The following is a 19,275-nucleotide window of genomic DNA, read 5'->3' as shown; positions in this document are numbered from 1 at the left end:
CTTATTTCTTTTTTTTTAATATTTGGCTTTTATTTATGCGATGAATTCATCCACTACACGTTTCAAATTCTCGTCGTTCCGAAATGAATTCCTATGAATATACCTGTAGCCTTAATTTGTCTTGGTCCTCGAATTTTTGTTGTATTTTCCTGGTCTCTGACCTGTTTCTCAGTTTCTTTCTTTTTGTTTTAAAGTTTTGCTTTTAATATTTTGGTTTATTTACCTAAATCTGCCAGAAATATCACCTTGTTTGGGTCTTGTCAAATCATTGTTTTCTGTTTTTTCTCAGCCGTTTCTAATTTATTTGTGTCTAGTCCTTGAATTTAATGTCTACTATTCAAGATATTCATCTGCGTTTAAGCTTATATTATTATTTAAAATTAAACAAGAATCTGTGGATTGCGCAATATCTGTTTATGGTGTATGCAACATCTTAAAGTTGTTGCTGCTGGAGGTCTGGTAATTCAGAAATTATGCACATGAATAAACTTCAAACAACCTTAATCCTAAAATTTCATCAAGATTTAGTCGTAATTCCTTAGATTTCTTATTGTTGAATAGTAATATTTTCCCATTCCCCCTCTCCTCCCCTAAAAGACTAATTGTTTCTCGCTGTCTATTTTCGTTGTCTTTTTTTCTGTGTGTTCTAGTTTTTTTTTATTACTATTCTTCTATAGAATAAATCATCACCATTTTCCTTTTTTGAAAAACTGACTATTATAAAAGACTGTTGTCATTATTCTAGTCAATATCGGGAAAATATTAGCTGAACCGATCAGTTGGTATGGCTATAAAACAAATAGTATACAAAATGGTATATACTCGTAGAAGAAGTCGACAAGTCCAGCTTGCAAGTTCTTAAAACTACCCCCTAGTTTCGTAGCAATGCTCTTTTGGATAGAATAGAACAAATCACTCTCCTCTCCAAAGTATACCATAGTCTTAACGAATTTCCCAGTAATTTATTATAATTTGTATTATGTCCCTGTTATTCTTTGCTTAATTTGCAGTATTAACCAAAGCTGTTGTTTTGTAGCGAAATCGTCTGAATTTAATATATGTGCTTTAGAATTATGAGAGAAAATTATGCAGAAAAGCAATTTAATTTATAAGAGTTATTTTTGTTTTTAGTACCAGACGCACCGCAATCCGTTAAGGCCTTGCAAATGTCTCCAGAATCTATCCTTATCAGTTGGCTGTCACCAGAATATCCAAATGGAATTATCACACAGTATACTGTCTATGTTCAAGAGGCTGAAGGAGTAAGTCCTTTTGTTTTTCTTTCTTCATCTGTTTCTTCTGTCAAGAAAAATCCAGGTTTTTTTTTCTGTAATACAAAAATGTCTTCCCTCTCGATTTTTTTTATGATAGTCTACTTGTATACCACGTAAGTCTATTTGGGGAGCGCAGGGGGGAGTTAAGGCGTGGATAAATAATTGTAAATTTTTTTTTTCAACTTTGTTAGTGTGCTACTAAGAATGCAAGTTCTAGTTAAAGCAAGTCAAGAATTTAAGTATCTCGAGAGTCGGATTGAATGTGATAGTGAAATAGCCGAAGAAGTCAAATTGGAGAATTGGACAAGTGGTGTCAGTTTTCATCAGATTGAAACCTGTTTCGCTCAGTAGTAAATACTCTATGTGCTTGAAGCTTCGACTACTTATTAGCTACGTGATGTCCTTCCTTCTTTGTGCTAACGAATGCTGGAAATTAAACGTCTAACTGGAAAAACATGTCCTAGCCTCTGAAAAGATGTGTCATAGAACAGTCTTCTAATATCATGGTAGGAAAAGCTCACCAACTTAGATATTCGCCGATGAACCCGTCAATTATTATTTACTGATATTCTAAAACGTAGGAAATAGACATACTTTGGCTATGGCCTTCATATGCCATAGGATCGACTCCCAAATGCGGTGTATGGATGGCACCCCGTGGGAAAACTTAAAGGAGGTTGACCAAGACACACCTTACGAATTTCGTAGGTGTATGTTGCCTTATTGTGTGAAAATTTAATTTGTCGTTACTATCCGGAAGATTCTCCAAATTTTTTCGCCTCAATGCCTTTAACTTTAGAAGCAGTAACACCACTTTTGATAGCAGTAGCAATGGTAGCAGTAGCGGTAGAATTAGAAGTAGCCTTAGCTTTAGTAGAAGCAGTAATAATAGTAGCTTTAGCTTTAGCAGACAATCTACATGCATATAGTGTGCTTTGATTTAGTTCAAATTGTCTCTCTATATTGTCTCGAATTATGTCATATTCTCTCAAATCTCCCCTCTACGAATGACGTCATATTTCTTTTCTAACTAGTCGTTGAATAAGGTGACGGTATTCGGTTCTGGGGTATATAGGGGTATATAGTCAAATTCACAACCCCATCCGTCAAATCAAATGAAAAAATCCATTTTTAGTAAAAAAAAAAAAAAAATTCGCTATTTTTGGCAAGAAAACTAAGTGATAACCATGATATCTTTTTCTTTTGTCCGTTAATGCAGATCACGATATGTGCACGATTGACGATCAATCCTTCTATGTTTTGGTCTACCCATGGTTGTATGCTTTTATTAAAGGAAAACTATAAGGGGAGCCGGAGATCCCAGACTTCAGGAGCAGTATATAAGCTCGGAAATTGGAGGGCGTGAGAGGGGGGTTAATTACTCCCCACTCACTTTCGACTATTAAAAAGGGCCTTTACCCAAATAGACAAAATTTGAACTTTTGTCAAATTGCACAACGATGACAAACGACCAGAAATTACTATTAAAGAATGCTGATTGCATTCTTTAATAGTAATTTCTGGTCGTGTTGAGTTTCAATTTTAACAGGTATTTGTATCTGCTGAGCTTAGGTTTAAAATGGCCTTTACTTTTCTTTGAAAAACATAGAACATCTCAAGAACCTAGATAACCACACTCTCTTACCATTAAAAAGTGGCCAGCTGGAGTACCGAGTTTCCAAAAGGCAGCAAGTGTGGGATTTGTTGATTTTATACCCTTTATAAAAGGCCAACTTCCTAGGAGGGATGAAATTTTAGTAGACTTTGCTAAAAGGACTTCTACAAATCTCCTAGAGAAACTTCCCAAAGAAACAACTCAGATGTATGTTGTAGCAGACCGTTATGATAGACTATTTAAAGACATTGAGGCTTGTGAAGTCATTTATTTGAAAGACAGTAGTAGTTGCAATGAACGGCGATAGTTTAACGTCTGGGTTGTCAGTAAAAATGTATTTATTACTCACTACTAAATTCAGACTAAAAGGAAAGCTAAGACCTAGCTCAGATAAATCCAAAGACAAAAGCATTATCTTTGTCTCTGTCAAAGACAAAGACATTCTCTGGTATTACAGAAAAACAAATAGAAAATCAAGAGTGAAGTGAGAACAGGAAGTTTTCAGAAAACAGGAAGTATATAATTCTACGCCTCATTTCAAAGATGTGTCACGATATACATAAAAAAACGCGCTACAGAGTATGAAAGTGTTGCGACTGGCACAATCTAGGCAGAATTGGAAGGCAATTTAAAAGGGACATACCCTTTCCTCAAACAGATCCAATCAAACATTTATCTGACAACGCTAGGGAAAAAAATTAATTTTTGCTATCGCATAGCGATTACATACATAACTCTTCCTAAATCAACCTAAATTAATCAATCAATTCCGCAAACAAATAATAAGGAAAAAAATAACAAACTAAGTCAATCCCCTTCACTCACACACTTCCAGAGCAATAACCAGACAGCAATAAGTAAACTTTTCAGAACTGAATAACAGAGAAATAGGTAGCAATAGAAATTCTGGATAGAATTTCCTACATTTTTATTCTGCCCAGTATAAGAAAAAAAAATTATTGGACTAATTATTAAAGGAAGTATATTCCTTGCACCGCGCGGGATTGAACCAGAGAACTATTGTATACAAAGTCATAGCTTGTTCCACTACGCCGGTACAAGGTGACTATTTATTTCATTTTAGAATAATGCGATGTAAACTGGTCGTAAATATAGTGTAAATATGTATAGTCTTGCTCTGTGTTTAGTGGAGTCATCGTCATCAGGCCTCGTTTATTTTACTTAGATTAAGTTGTTAAAACTGGGAATAAGTGATGATGAAGGGGTGATGTTGGGTAATGAAAAGATCCATCAAGGAGACAGCTTCACTGAAACTGAATATTTTAAATCTAATTTTCTGGTATCAGATCAGTCAGATCAGTAAAGACACCTTACGACGGCAGTATGACTGGGACACGTGAAATCCACAGCTGTCTTTTCAATCATAGCGTAAGAACGTCACGGCTGCAGCACAGCTCCGAGATGTTTGACGAGGTTTCGTAGACGCCCTGTATACCATTGCGAATTCTGTAGGATCTAAGGTCTGAGACAAGTTAGAATGCTGTTTTTTTTTACTGATCTGACTTGATGACTTGATGATTTCAAGTGACTTGATATTTCATTTGAAAGAATCGATGTATCTGAAGTAATTTGGATCTCAAATAAGCAACAAAGTACCAGGAATCATCCCTTATCATCTGTCAGTTTAGTTCCGTCGCATGGGTTTTGGTTTTATTTCTCTATTACTGAAATGGTAAATAAATAACCCTTCTCATTTCTGAAAATATACAATTTTCGTCGCTTCTCACCTTTTATTTTAAAATTTGCCTCTATAAAATCAAAAACTTTATGTTTCTTAGTTTTTAGGTCTTCTGCTTTTTGATAAAAAGCTGTTAAGAGCTGTGACAGGAGAAAGACAAGTGTCGGGTCTTTCTCCGAATTGTTAAAGTTTAACCAAAATCCACCTTCTTTCACATCAAACAACGAACAAGCGTAGTTCTTACAAAAATATGGTTGTTTTGACTGGTGTTTTTTTGAGATTTTTTTTTCACCTGAACCCTAAGCGAGGATTATAGTCTGTATTACCAAAAAGTCTTGATTACCTACACTGGCCTTTTAAATTTTTGGCGTCCATGAAATTGTGGCTAACCACATTGCTTCGACTTCTATTATATTTTAGAGTAGACTACTTCATTTTGAATATTTTTTCTCTAAAGTTTTTTGATCCACTAGATTTGGAGTTTCTACTTCTTTCTTCGTTTTCTTGTGGAGCTTAGGATATAACGCCAACTCTTCACGCGAAGTTTGAAATCAAATAACTGACGTGGCACGACGTGGCAACGCGGGTAAAAAAATATTGATTCTCCGGTCTACGCTTTCAATGTCTGAAAAGTCAACCCAAACTTAGTGATAGCAGCTCTGAACCAGATCTTATATATTTTTGAGTGGAGAACACAGATAATCTTTGGCGCTATTTCTGCCAATAGTACATCTTCTTGGCGGAAAATTCATATTGCTTTGATACCTCATTCCTTCTGTGAGGAGCTGAGCACAACAACTTTTTTTTAACATTTGTTTGCTCTTCTGTGTACTATCACAATCACCAGGGATTGACTTTTCATGGGTTCATCTTTCTTTTCATGCCCGGTTCAGGCTTTAATCCAGGAATTGAGTAGACCTGGCTAAGAGAGAGGATTTGCTACTGGTATATAAATCTGCCCATTATGGCATGAGATTTAATGTTGAAGTCATGTCCCAGCTATTCAACCAATTTTGATTTAATCACGACAATTACAGCTTTGTGAACATTTTATGCCCAAAAGTCGTATGAGACGCTGATATCCCTTCCTTATAGCCTTACTATAAAATGTCTGGGTGCTCCTTGTTTGATTTTAGACTTGTTAAATAAGGGTGGTGGACGCTGATAATGCTTATTACAAACGATAGTTTGCTCAGTGGCAGTAATCTGATTGACTATTGGTAATGTAGTATCCATCGAGATGTCTAGTGGAGTGCCGAAGTTCGCTAGGTTTCTTCAAGTGACTCTGTTTATTTTTGGACTTCCCTGCTCAATCATCATTGTGGAAAGATTTTATCGAATCAAAACTATAAAAGATAAGAATAGGCGTGCGATCAAAAGCATAGCTTTGGCTCTGACAATTTCCTTTAAGTATAGGATAAAGTGTAAAAGTCCTCTGACGCTCACCAAAAGTTTAAAGAAAAAAAAATGAGGTCCGTAGAATCTAATGCAAATGCGTCCGAATGCATTGCTTTCTGGGATATCGAGGAGTGATAATAACGATGACAGTGATGATAACGATGACTAGATGTAAAAGATCCTTAGACGGAAACTCTTCAATTAAATGTTAGGCAGAAAAAGAATGATTCCCAAGCCTCTGAAAAAGAACTTCTTGTCCTAAAATGGTTTTAGCTTATAACTGACTATTCTTAACGTCTCGTTTTTACATTTGTTCGAGTGTATAACCCTAAACTAATTCTCGTTTTCTTCTCTCTTGATAGTCTTCAAGCCTTAGGTAGATGAAATCTACCTTCATTATATGAAAATCTACTTCATCTATAGTTTTTCTTGATTGCATTCTGTTATAATTCTACTCGGTTTTGGCAGTCAAATATATTTCCCAACATTAATGAAGACGATGCACTGTTCGACTATACATACAATAAAACGAAATGAGATATAGAAAAATAGGCTGAGTTTTTCATTATGGGAAGGGAAAAATGACAAATAACATTTTTTCACTTTCAATAATAAAAGTCCGAATACTTTGGTTCCACGTCCGGACGCCTTTATCAGCGGGGAAAAATAAGAAAAGGAAAAGGACAAAAAAAACTAACCAGCGGGGAAAAATAAGAAAAGAAAAAGGACAAAACAAACTAACCTAAAATAAACAAAAAACATAAAGGAAAGGAAAAAAAACATGAACGATATACAAAAATAAAATGAAAAAAGAAGAAGAAAAAACTTGCTATGTCTAGCGCTCTACTTTTAGGCATCACAATGCACAAGGCAGATCAGAATGTTTCTCTGATAACACAATATATCAGTAACGTTCATTATTCAACTTTTTGCTATTTTTCGACTGAATGTTTTCACTACAGGGAACTGCCTGATAGTTTCCAACGTTTTCCAGTTGTTTTTTTTTTTTTTTTTTTTTTTTTTTTTTTACTGAAGACTTTGACGTTATTAAAATCTTCCACTATTATCAGATAGATATCCTAATCTGTCCTGCCTTGTGCATTATGCATCGTGATATTTAAAAATTTGAATACTGGACGTTATTCAGATGTGTTTTTTTTTCATTTTCTTTCTTTTGTATACTGTTTTATTTCTATTCTCCTAATTTCTTTAAGCATTTTGTATATTTTAGGTTAGTATGTTTTGTTCTTTCTATATTTTTTCCCGTTGATGCTTCCGGGCATGAAGCTGAAATATTCGGACCTTTATTATTATTAATGAGCAAAAGTTGTTTTGATTTTTCCAATGTCTCATTAAGAACTATACCAGTTTTTTTCATATTCTCATTTCTTTTTAATTGTAAATGGAAAGATAGTGTAGTTTAAAAAAATATTTAAACATGAAGGGTATATATGGTGTGTAATTATATGGTATGATGCCTATGATATCTATGGTATTTTTGAAGGGTAAGTAAAAAATATTTAACCATGAATCAGAAAAGTATGTGTGTTATCTCTCATATCTTTTGATATCCTGTACAACTTTCCCTATTTAGCTGAAATTACGTGCGAATCATTTAAATGAAACTACTAATATTAATTTAAACTATCTAGGAAGAAATAAGAAGTCATCGAGTACCTTCGTTCCAACTTAGTTTCGAGGCATCTGGACTCAAGGAAGACAGGTACAATTTCTGGGTCACTGCTTTTACTGTCATTGGAGAAGGAGAACAATCGAAACAAGTGTCTATCTCTCCGTCCAGTAGAGGTTAGAAATATGCATTTATTTCACTTATGAAGTTTATTGATGTGTTTAAAAAAATGTGTGATATCCAAAAAACGACTACTACTACTACTAGCACTACCATTACTAACAGCTCACTATAGCACCAAGCCGCCAAAGGCCAATACAGCTACACACGCACCTCCTCCATTCCAATCTATCCAAAGTCTTGCTCTTTAAACCCTCCCAAGAAGTTCCAAATTCTTTTAAATCTTTCCCTGCGACATCCTCCCATTCGGGTACGACCTGCTTTTTATTTGACCCTTGATGGTTGGCCGCCAAGGACGATCTTTAGCAATCTGCCATCCTTCATCCGCAGAACGTCCAAACCATGGTCACACCCTTGGTCTCCGTGTAACTGGGTTCAATTAAAAATTAACTGAAGGTATTATATTTTAACTGATTAAATTGTTTCTATATTCTATGGAGCTACATTGTATTTTTCTAAAATGCTTGCTTTAATTTCTATTGAACTTTATTGCTTTTTATTTTTCTTTGTCTCCTTTGTTCTGAAGCATTTACTTTGTTCTATGAATGTTAGAATTTTTTGCTGTTTTCTGAATTATAAAAAAACCGTTTCGAGCCCTAGAAGAGACTACAGGATCAGATGAATTACATACCTGTTTCGTCTAGGATATCATCCATGCCATCTTCGTGCTTATTAATTATATTCTGAAATCTTGTTTCCACATAGATGGAAAGTAGCTCGAGTTATTCCTTTCTATATAGACACTTCTCTATATCAAATTGCTCTTTCCTCTTCAAATTGCTAGGGAAAATAATAAAGCCTAGAAAAATCGAGTATCTGGATAGGTGACTTCTTCGAAAAAAAGCAGCCTGGTTGTTTTTTTTTCGGTCGGTCTGAAGAACAAGCTGTAGTACAGCTTCTTTTAAATGTTATTAATTCATTAGATAATAAAGCTCTTGTTTCAGCCATTTTTATAATTTTAAGAAAGGCTTTTGACTCTCAATTTTAGTTTTAGAAAAACAGATCGACTCTCGATTTTTTTTTTTTTTTTTTTTTTTTTGATAAACCGAATAATGCCGGAATCTGTGGAAAGTTATCTGCATAATTAGGTAGAAGTATAAGGGCGTTCATATGTCACTGTTGTTGTCAATGATATTGGCGTTGTGTCCCACAAGGCTCAGTTTTACGCCCTTTGCTTGATATTTGGTGATAGATTAGCAGTAACTATGGTTGATGATACTGCAGTACTTGCAGAAGATGAGCCGTCTTCTGTTTTGGTGGTAAAACTAAAAAATGCGAATATAGGATTGTTAGGTGGTAAAATAAATTTCAGAAATCATTGTATACTCACATCTTAGACCTAAGAAACGAAAATATGTATTTATTCAATCTACCAGAATCGAAAGGCTAGAACAAGCATATGCGAATCATGGAAAGAGTTATAGATGCACTGGATGTCGTAATGCAATAGTGAGAGATGGAAAGTTTAACCTGATTAATAGTCAGAAGATTAAGAAACTTAAGAGAGTTTGACCAATGCGAAAGTTGAGTAGGGATAAATAAAAAGAATAATGGGGCTTTGAAGAAAATCTCCAAAAATTGTAGAGCATGTTCTTTTAATATTTGTGTTTGTCAGAAAAACTCAAAAATGTATTTAGTGAAATTACAGGTCAATATCGAAGATGTGATTCTATTAACATGTTGTAAAGAATCTATGTCACAGGAAAGAGAAAACTGCTTCAGATAATGCAAACAAAAATTTTGAGACATGTTATCAACGTAAATTTTGAGACATGTTATAAAATGATAAAAAGTCATCAATAAAAAAAAAACAATCTTGTTATTTATTTGACTTAACACTTGCTACAGGAGTGCAATTCATAACAACCCAAGTGCTTAATAAAAAAAAAAAAAAAAAAAAAAAAAAAAAAAAAAAAATCACGTATAGAAATTTCGTTTACCTCCTAAGATCAAGATTGTTGGAATTGTGTGTAGCAGGCTCCATGAAAATATTGGGATTTCATACTCTTTATTGCAACAAATATGTACTGAATAAAGAAATTTAGCGGATCTTCACGAAAAAGTAACTTTAGGAAACTAATTTTATGCCATAGTATGGATAATAAAAAAGAACCATGAGCCCTGCGCTTTGTGATGGCTTAATCCCTAGTACTTTTGTTATATCTTTAATTGATTAATAAAATATTAAAGCATGCACAGGCTGCAGTTTTATCTCTCTTTTTTTTCTAAATATTAACTATTTTTGGAGTTGTGTTGATTTTGCGTTGATTGAAAACTTATTTAACTTTCTCCTAGCGGCCTTCTCTGGTTTAATATTTAAAAATAAATGCATATATTTCTTACATTTTCTGTTATTAATTTTTTTGTCCACATCACTAAATTTTTATTGCTGTGTCCAGTCATCGTGCAACTCAATCCCATTTAAGTGAACTGCAGTTGAACTGAACCCTCGTGCAATCGAACCACATTTAAATGAACCCTCGTGCAACTCAACCCCCAAACTCGGTTTATCAATATTCTACAAGTATAAGGCAGAAAATTTGTGTGACTGATGTGACCGCATATTATAAGTGTGCCTGGTGTCTATTTTCGATTTTTTTTTTTTTTCAGTTCCAGCCAAAATTGCTTCCTTTGATGATAAATTTACTGTCAATTTCAAGGACGATATTAAGCTACCATGCCAAGCTGTTGGAATTCCAGTACCCGAGCTCCAATGGAGGATCAAGGGTGCGTTTATCTTTTTGTTGTCTGTTTATCCGCGTGAACGTGTTTTCTTTAAACTTAGCAGTGCCACAACACCCAACCCCCCTTCCCATCCCGATAAATTTGGTCTGATAATATGCTTTTTGAGGACTGCCCCCCCCCCTCATCCTCCTAGAGAAGCTCCTCTCCAAATATGTTGATGGCAACAAAGCAAACCCTTCATTGTCTTCAGGGGGTGTATCATTAAATAAAATTTCTGTAAACGTGGACGTATGTTCAGCATCTTAGTAAGCAGGATTGTTTTCTTTTTACGCATATTTTGTGGAAGCTACGAAAAAGTGTATTTTCAGGCTTTTTGTAAAATTTCCATTCCCTTCTTCATTTTGTTCCTTAAAAAGAAAAGAAAAGTAAAGACTCGAAATACTGTCATCCCTCAAGCTATAGTGTAATTTTCATTATATTGCATTATTTAAATCGTATGTGCTTGATTAGTTCTGATAAGTAAACTGAGTTTCAGAAAGATAAGTACCTCTCCAAAAACGTTGGCAAGAGCTAAAAAGACAAACCTTAAATGATCTGAACAGGATATATCATTAGGTAGTATTTTTTTTTATTCCATCAGTTTGGATATTAGGATGTCTGGTCACGAAGATTAAACCGGCAGGTTTTTTCTTTGTGCATATTTTGTGGAAACTTCAAAAATTGCAGTTTTTAGGCACGTTGCAAAACGTTTCAATCTCTGCCCCGTTCCATTGCCCAAAAGAAAAAAAGGATAAAATAAAGACTTGGAACCCTGTCATTCATCAAACGCTAGAAACTGTGTGTAGATCTGTTATGCTATGTAAGCCGTATGAGCTTGAACAATACAGATACGTAATTTATTTTTTTAGGATCTGCTTTTGTACCATCAGACCGTCACCGTCTTCTGCCAGATGGCTCATTGCTAATCCGAGAAGTTAGTCGTGATGACGCTGGTGAATATAGCTGCAGTGTTGAGAATCCGTATGGACAGGATACAATCTCTCATGTACTGACGGTGCATGCGCCACCTAGTCCACCTGCTGTATCACTTACATCATCCACCACATCTTCAATATCCATCAAATTGAAACCAAAGAAAGAGGAAACTGCTCCCATTTATTCTTATATTGTTCATTACAAACCCGAATTTGGTGAATGGGAACAGATACAAATTGCCAATTCTCAGTTGGAATACACCGTAGAAGGACTTCAGTGTGGACAAAAATATCAGCTTTATGCTAGTGCTCAGAATACCATCGGTATGTTTCTCCAATAAGCACTTTCTCTTTTTCTAAACTTACGGACATAATTTTTTTTTTTTACGTTATCGTTCGAGATGGATGAGAAGGAAAAATATATTATCTCATATATATATATATATATATATATATATATATATATATATATATATATATATATATATATATATATATATATATATATATATATATATATATATATATATATATATATATATATATATATATATATATATATATATATATATATATATATATATATATATATATATATATATATATATATATATATATATATATATATATATATATATATATATATATATATATATATATATATATATATATATATATATATATATATATATAGTTTTATCAGACAAACGTGAAGAAATCAAATATTTAAGATTCAATTCTTGCAGTGTATCATTATAATAATAATAGTAATAATATATAGTGAAGCTTTTGAACAAATTGAATTATATTGACAAAGATCAATTTTTTTAGATTTGCACAGAAATTATGGATTGAAGTTTTTTTATTAAATTATCAAATACTGCTATATAGGTAAGAGAAGTTGAGATAAATATGGATTAAAAACTGCTGATGTCATTCCACTTAAAAAGGAGCTGCGGATTAAAGAAAGTTCACTGTTTCTAACTGAAACATGGCCCAACCCCTCATCAGTGTCCTTTATCTATATATTGACAAGTAGACTGCCCCACGCCCCCTCCCTCTCAGTCTCTTTAGGTTAGGTGCCCAATGACATTCTCCAAACATGAGCGGACTCCACACCTGTAAACTGCAAACGGGCATAAATTGTATGCCTATTTGACTTAAGATAAATTGAGCTTAAAATATTAGTTTACTTTTTAAATTTGCTGCGAGATCTAGTTATTTGCTTTACTGGTCTTGCTACGTTTGGATTTGATGATTACATAATCAATCTTTAAGAAGGTTAGCAATTTCCTTTCTTCCCAAACAAAGCTATCTCCTTCGTAAACCCGGCAAACCCGACTGATCCAAAATATGTTTTATTTTATGTAACCAGGATTTTTTTTTTTCTTTGTCGACCACTCCTATAACTTTGTTTTACAAGTTGCTCATCCCTAATACTTAAAAGTATTAGCCATTAACTTATCATTTGTATTTTTCTAATTAAATCTAGGTAATTTAGTCCCCAAATGTCCATCTACGACTAAAGAAGACGTAGTAGTTTGAAGGTCATAAATCCCTTCGTAGCAGCTTAATTGAACTGTCTTCAAATTCTTTGTTGTCTCCTTTCCCCGTAGCTCCGAGTGATAAAATAAAAGTTCAAAATAGGGATAAAATCCTTTTTAATAGACATTGTATAATAAATTTCGCAAAAATACCAGATATTTCGGTCACATATACAGTGACTTCTGATCACTGTATCAGTTTACTATCATCAGCAGTTTTACTACTGATGACGGTCACTGTATGTGTGACCGAAATATCTGGTATTTTTTTTGAAATTTATTATACACTGTCTATTAAAAAGGATTTTATCCCTATTTTGAACTTTTATTTTATCGTCATGGAAAGGCAGTGTGGTCTCCGAAATTAGCTCCGAGTGATAATGAAGTATTGGTAGTTTTATTGTATTAAAATTTTGCAACAGTAGATTGGGATTTGTGGCCCTCATTAGATTTATATTTGTGAAGATGCAAAGTCTGCTTCTTTCCCGCAAAAGGTTGACTTCAGTTTCCTTAGTTGCTAAGAATAAAACTGAAATATTTAATTTCTGATATTAGTAGGAACTCCTTCTTGCCAGAAATGTATATATATTCTGTTTTTGTGCATTATATTTTGTCGAATGTCACAGCTTCTTTTTTTCTGGGTTAGTCCGGAGTTTCTTGATTTTATTATTCGCCTGTTAAGTTTAGTTTTTAGCTTAATGAACTCCCATTATCTTAATAAAAGACACTGGTAAACCAATAGAGATAAGATTTAGCAACACAATAAGTCGATCAACTGAATCAAATTGTTTACCAACGAGGTGATAATAAGTTTGTCATCCACCGCTATAGTACTTAGTTTTGAGTCCCTTTAAAATGAAAAAAAAAGAATTAATTCTTGCATAGCCTCGCCTTGGTGAGAAACGCTCCTCCCTAGTAATTCTTCTAATATCTAATCATTCTTTGTGTATCTTATCTATTATTCTTTTAAAAAGTTTACTTACAAAATTACTTAACTCATAAATTTTTAATTCTCACAGTTTCTAGATTTATTTTTTTAATAATGGAATAAATGGAATTTTTTATTTGTGGAACTTAAGGATTTTTATGTAGAATTTGTGAAATAAATGGATTTTTTTATGAATGAAATTTTGCCATGAATCCATTCAATGAATTAACACGTTATCCGGAGTTGTTCAACTTGTTGAGAGACATTGGCATATGCTTCAGGGTTACCCGTCAGTTGCTAATTAGCATTTTTGAAAGATATCTGGGTGGACGAAATGTTCGTTACATGAATGGAAATTTGTAGCTGGTGGTTTAATGCTTTTGTCAGTCTCGAAATAGTTTCTTTCGACATCTCTCATAACTCTTTCGATCAGTGCAATAACAAATGTTATAGCTGAGTAACACGCACTGTATACCAGACTGGTGGAAGCGTATAGTTCGTACAGTATCTGTTATGGCGGGCCAAACACCTTCATCCGTATACTTAAATAGCTTCTTTATCTGCAATCATCAAGGGTCAGATGTGACATCTCAGGAAGGCTTACTGAAAAAACAAATGTTTTTTTCTTTTTATTGTTTTGTACAGGTAAATAGTTACAGTTTACAAAGCCACTTGATGAGACCTTGCCAGATCTCAGACGGCAACTGCATTGCCGTTACGAAAGTTGTATTACGAAAAAAATAAATAAAATAAAACGGCATTAGATATAATTGTCCGTTTGCCAACCAATATTATGACTGACATTGTTGATACTGTTGAATTTGTGAAACTGATTATTTTGAATTGTTATGATTTTGATTCTGTTCAAATGTTAAGCAAATATTCTGCTGGTTGAGTTATATTCAATGATTTAGGCACTGGAGAAGGGTCCGAAATTATTCACACCCGTACAAAAGGATCTGGTCCAACAAAACCCGAAGCCTCCAAGTTTTTAGAACCTTCGTCAAATAGCGTTACATTACATCTTGGCACATTTTCTGATGGTGGCTGTCCTATGCTATATTTCGTTGTGGAATATAAAATTAGGTAATATTTATTTTCGTCCTAAGAATTTTTCGACTGAATTTCTCATTTTACCGAGCAAAAGTACCAAAATTAAAATTTTCAAGATGTTAATTTTTTTTTTCACGTTTTAATTATTGAGTATCACGCTGTGGTATACCATATCCGGGTATACTTTCTGATAATAACCGACTACCATACAAAATGTTTGACTAAATTTCTTTCCTCCTTGTTTGTTTGTAGCATTTCCGGTGGTAGAATTTTCTCGCTATTACGCCAAAGCAAGTAATTAATTTTTTTTTAGTTTCTTGTTCTTGTCTTAACTGTTCAGAAACAGAACTGATTGTCCACGAAAAAAAGAGCTAGAGAAAACAAATTGTTGATTTTGATTTTAAGGCTATATCATCTTATTTTAAGAATGTTCTTGGAATCATGTTCGATGGCAGCAAGATCTTTCTCTTTACTTTTTGACATTATGCTCTTTAGATTTTGGAGTGCACAAGGTCAGGAGTTAATCAAATATTCGGTAGAATTCATGGCCACTGTTTGCAAAAAGTTAAAATGTTTTCATTAATTTATATACAGTTTCACCAATAATTTTTTCGATGGTTTCTTTTAACTTAATTTCAACGGGTAATTTTCATATCACATTTCTTTGAGGGAAGACGAAGGACTAGATGAGACCAAGAAGGTTGGAAAGACCAGACTAAGTTTTAAGCCAGTCTAGAAAACAGTTAAGAAGGTGAAATTTCCCCCAATACCTCTTTAAATCTAATATTAAATTCTTATTTTTCCGTTTTTGACCTATTTCTTTTAATCCCATCCCTGGTTCTCAAAATTATAAAAATGGGGACTTGATTAGATCGAATTAATTTCTTTTTGAACTCTCTTTCGGTTTTGTTACAATGTCTATAATAGCTGCTTAGCTAGCAGTCTAATTTAATTTGAAGATAAGAATAAACAGGTCAAATTTGGTTTAAATTTCATCTAATTTGGCTTGTTATACCTCCAAACTATTCTATCTGACATTCTGATTTATATATTGCTCGTATATATCATTCTTTATGGATATCATTCTAAAAATATCATATTGGGGATATATTTTTAGATCCGTAGATATCATCAGTGTTGCTTCTTTTTTCAGACTTGCTGCATTTGAAGTTTACCCTTTTCAGCTTAGCAAAGTCAGCAAAATTAAAGAATTCGCCTATCAAAATTACGTTAATAGTCTAGGATTATTATGTTTAAGCTGTATTCATTGAAATGTATGTAGAATCTTCTGATCGTCTAAACTAGAATGGCACCTAGGATATAACACTATAGCAAATTATGCTTTTAATGTTAATATTATTAACTATATTTACGATAACGTAAAATATTTTGAAAAAAGTCATTTCGATTGCAAGTATTGACGGTTATGTTTTCGAAGAAGGCAGATAACTCTGTCTTCGTTGAACGAATTTTGACAATTATTTTTTGAGTCAACGGCGCAGTTTTGTCTTCTTCTTAGATCTTTTAGACCATAATTTGTTGAATTCAGACAGTTTAGATTGTCTTGATTCATTGAATAGCGAATATCGAATGTTTGAAATGCAGCAAAGATTATTTTAGGTCGTCTTCTGATTGGACACTTGTGACTAACAGCTTGAAACCAGGAGGTAATTTTGTCGTTTTGGACCTTGCTCCTGGATCATGGTACAATCTGAAAGTAACTGCTCACAACAATGCAGGATTCGCTGTTGCTGAATATGAGTTTGCCACATTAACGGTAACTGGTGGTAAGTTAGCCGCTACAAGTCAACCAAGATTGTTTCCTTCTACCAAAACAGATTAAGGATCTTCTTTTTAGGGTATTTTTCTACCAAAAGAAGAGCTATCTTGTGTTTTTTTTGTAATAATATTGGTATAGACATTTGTATTTTATGACTTTAACGTAGGAAAAAAAAGTTGGCAGTTGAGTCCATTCCTTTTACAATTTTTAGTGCTCTTTTTTATCACGCTTTTGAACAGATCGCCGTCGTTGCCATACACTTAGACACAAACAAAAGTTAGTATTTCTAATAGTTTCCTTTCTATTCTTTACTGCGTGCTCGCTACTATGATCTTCATAATGAGAACTTTTTCTCATTGATTATCAGGGGAAGTTCACTTACTCACTACTGCCTAAATACCTCAGTTGCCTTATTCATATAGTTCATATAGTCATGAAAGACTGATCTTAAGCAATTGTGAGGGTTTTAGATTTTCAACGATATAAATTTAGAAAACTAAATAGGATGAACACAACTAACTTTTGGTAGTTAAAAGGCTTTAAACTTCAAGACATAAATATTGCAGTAAAGATAACCTCAGAAAAATTTGACCATTCATTATCACGATTAACTTCTTCTTTTTTTCAACGGTGTTTTAATTCTTGAAGACTCGATAAAACTTTTTGTTATAAATGTAAAATTCAGTTTTGAAACTATTTATGTAAGCGGAATAAGAAGAATTTGTATATTTTGGTAAAAAAAAAAAAACTCCATTTTTATGGAAACCTACCCAGATGCTGAAAGCTAACCAGTCTTTATTACATTCTGGTTTACAACTTAGAGGGATAGGGTTAAGATCTTAGTTTAACACAAAACAAAACACCCCCAGTGCTTTTTTAATATCTGTAACTGAACATCAGTAGGCTAATTAATGATACAGTAGATAAATACTCAGAGTTACACCACTCACATCTTTTTATTAAAGGCTTATGGAACTTTATTCTGTCTGTTATCACATCAAAAAATTTTGGCAATCAGTACAACTAGTATTTATTTAACTTGTTGAGTTCGCACGGTACCGTTGTGAACTCTGTCATAAATTTCCTTATAGACTGGAGTTCTGGACCCTCAAATATGATCCAGCTCCTCAAAATGTGCACAACTGCATCGAGCTCGGGTAGCTTGAGGCTCCAATAAGTTGTTAGTAGCACTAGCACATTACTATACATTACCAAACTGCTTTAGTATCACTAAAAACGACATAAAGTGCAATAAGACCCTGACCCAATCGCATTTTGTCTTAGTTCCTAATTCTACTATGTTAATGGTAAAACTTTGAAACACAACAATTTGTAAATACACGCCATTACTCATCTCATGCGAGGTATGTAGTATGTATTTATGTAGTCTCATGTCCGCTAGATTTACATTCGGGGATTTGACAAACGATTTAACGCCGAATTGTAGATTTTCAAAATATGTATGTGCCACAATTCTAAATGAAATATTATATAAGTTTTGAATTTCAGGTGAAAGTAAGGAAAAAATATATTTATTTAACGTTTAAGCACCTGTGGTTTTTTTTGTATTAAAGGACAATTGTCAATTGATAACAATCTGAAAATAACTGCTGGATTTGTGAATCTACTTTCTGTACCACGTTTCTTTTCTACACAGGCTGAAGAAACAACAATTTTCCAGTTCTATAAATAGTTAATATGGATAAATATAGTTTATACAGTTCTACTTATAGTTTATATATATAGTTTTCTGATCTAGAAAGTCCCTGATTTTAGGACTAATTTATGCTTGTTTGATGACATTATTTTAGATTGTTTTTTAATGTAATTTATTGTTTTAGCCACCGTAGCCCCAGCCTCTGACTCAGCAAACAACGAAGAGATACTAAAGCTGCTAATGAATTTAAACTTGATTGTACCCATCTGTGCCGCAATTCTCGTTATTATAGCAGCTATTGTTGTTATCATTGTACTAAAAAGGTCAAATAATCATTATCCTAAAGGTATGAAGAATAAATATGGCTTTCTGGTAATGGTAGCTAATTGTGGGCTTTATCTGGAATCGAATTGGTTTTTGGTCATTAAATACTTGAATTTGTATTTTATTTTCAAACCTGACTGCCGAAGAAAAACTAGCAAAAGAAAAGAAGAAAATTCAATTAAAAATGTTCAACGTAGGTGTTCATGGGGGGGGGGGGGGCGCTTGTTATGATTTTGTATCAATGTCAAAAACCTATTGATTTCAGATTCTGCTTTGTAGATTGCAATTATTTTTCTCAGCTCCTCTTAATCTATCTGCTTTGCTGTTCCAGCAACAATCGCTCCGATGATTGAGAAGACAAATATTCTTTCGGCCATCTTTCCACACATTCCAGAATGGCTCCAAGATTTAAATCTTCTGGTCCCGACTATTGCCACTCTAGTCGTCATTCTTGTTGGAATGGTTGTGGTCTGTGTGGCCTTAAGCAGGAGGGGCCGCGACTCAAGTGGTCAATCTAGACTCAGAGGTACAATT

At 33.5% G+C, this 19,275-nt stretch overlaps 1 protein-coding gene across 31 annotated transcripts in view; it reads left to right on the top strand.

Annotated features, from left to right (window-relative positions):
- Positions 1-19,275, top strand: part of Dscam1 (Down syndrome cell adhesion molecule 1) — a 230,432-nt gene that overhangs the window by 185,515 nt on the left and 25,642 nt on the right. For 20 of the 31 annotated variants that reach the window (XM_089092321.1, XM_089092325.1, XM_089092341.1 and 17 more), the window contains exons 21-27: positions 1,132-1,262; positions 7,639-7,792; positions 10,407-10,523; positions 11,390-11,779; positions 14,842-15,013; positions 16,601-16,767; positions 19,073-19,267. In XM_089092321.1, coding sequence (XP_088948447.1) covers positions 1,132-1,262; positions 7,639-7,792; positions 10,407-10,523; positions 11,390-11,779; positions 14,842-15,013; positions 16,601-16,767; positions 19,073-19,267 — 1,326 coding nt within the window. Of the gene's footprint in view, positions 1-1,131; positions 1,263-7,638; positions 7,793-10,406; positions 10,524-11,389; positions 11,780-14,841; positions 15,014-16,600; positions 16,768-18,601; positions 18,764-19,072; positions 19,268-19,275 lie in introns of all 31 variants that reach the window. The other 11 variants (XM_089092328.1, XM_089092334.1, XM_089092339.1 and 8 more) reach the window with 1 other exon arrangement.

Source organism: Artemia sp. Qi Xiang Cuo, chromosome 7 (assembly GCF_049724085.1).
Source record: "Artemia sp. Qi Xiang Cuo chromosome 7, ASM4972408v1, whole genome shotgun sequence".
NCBI lineage: Eukaryota > Metazoa > Arthropoda > Branchiopoda > Anostraca > Artemiidae > Artemia > Artemia sp. Qi Xiang Cuo.
This window is presented reverse-complemented; position numbering and strand designations above follow the sequence as displayed.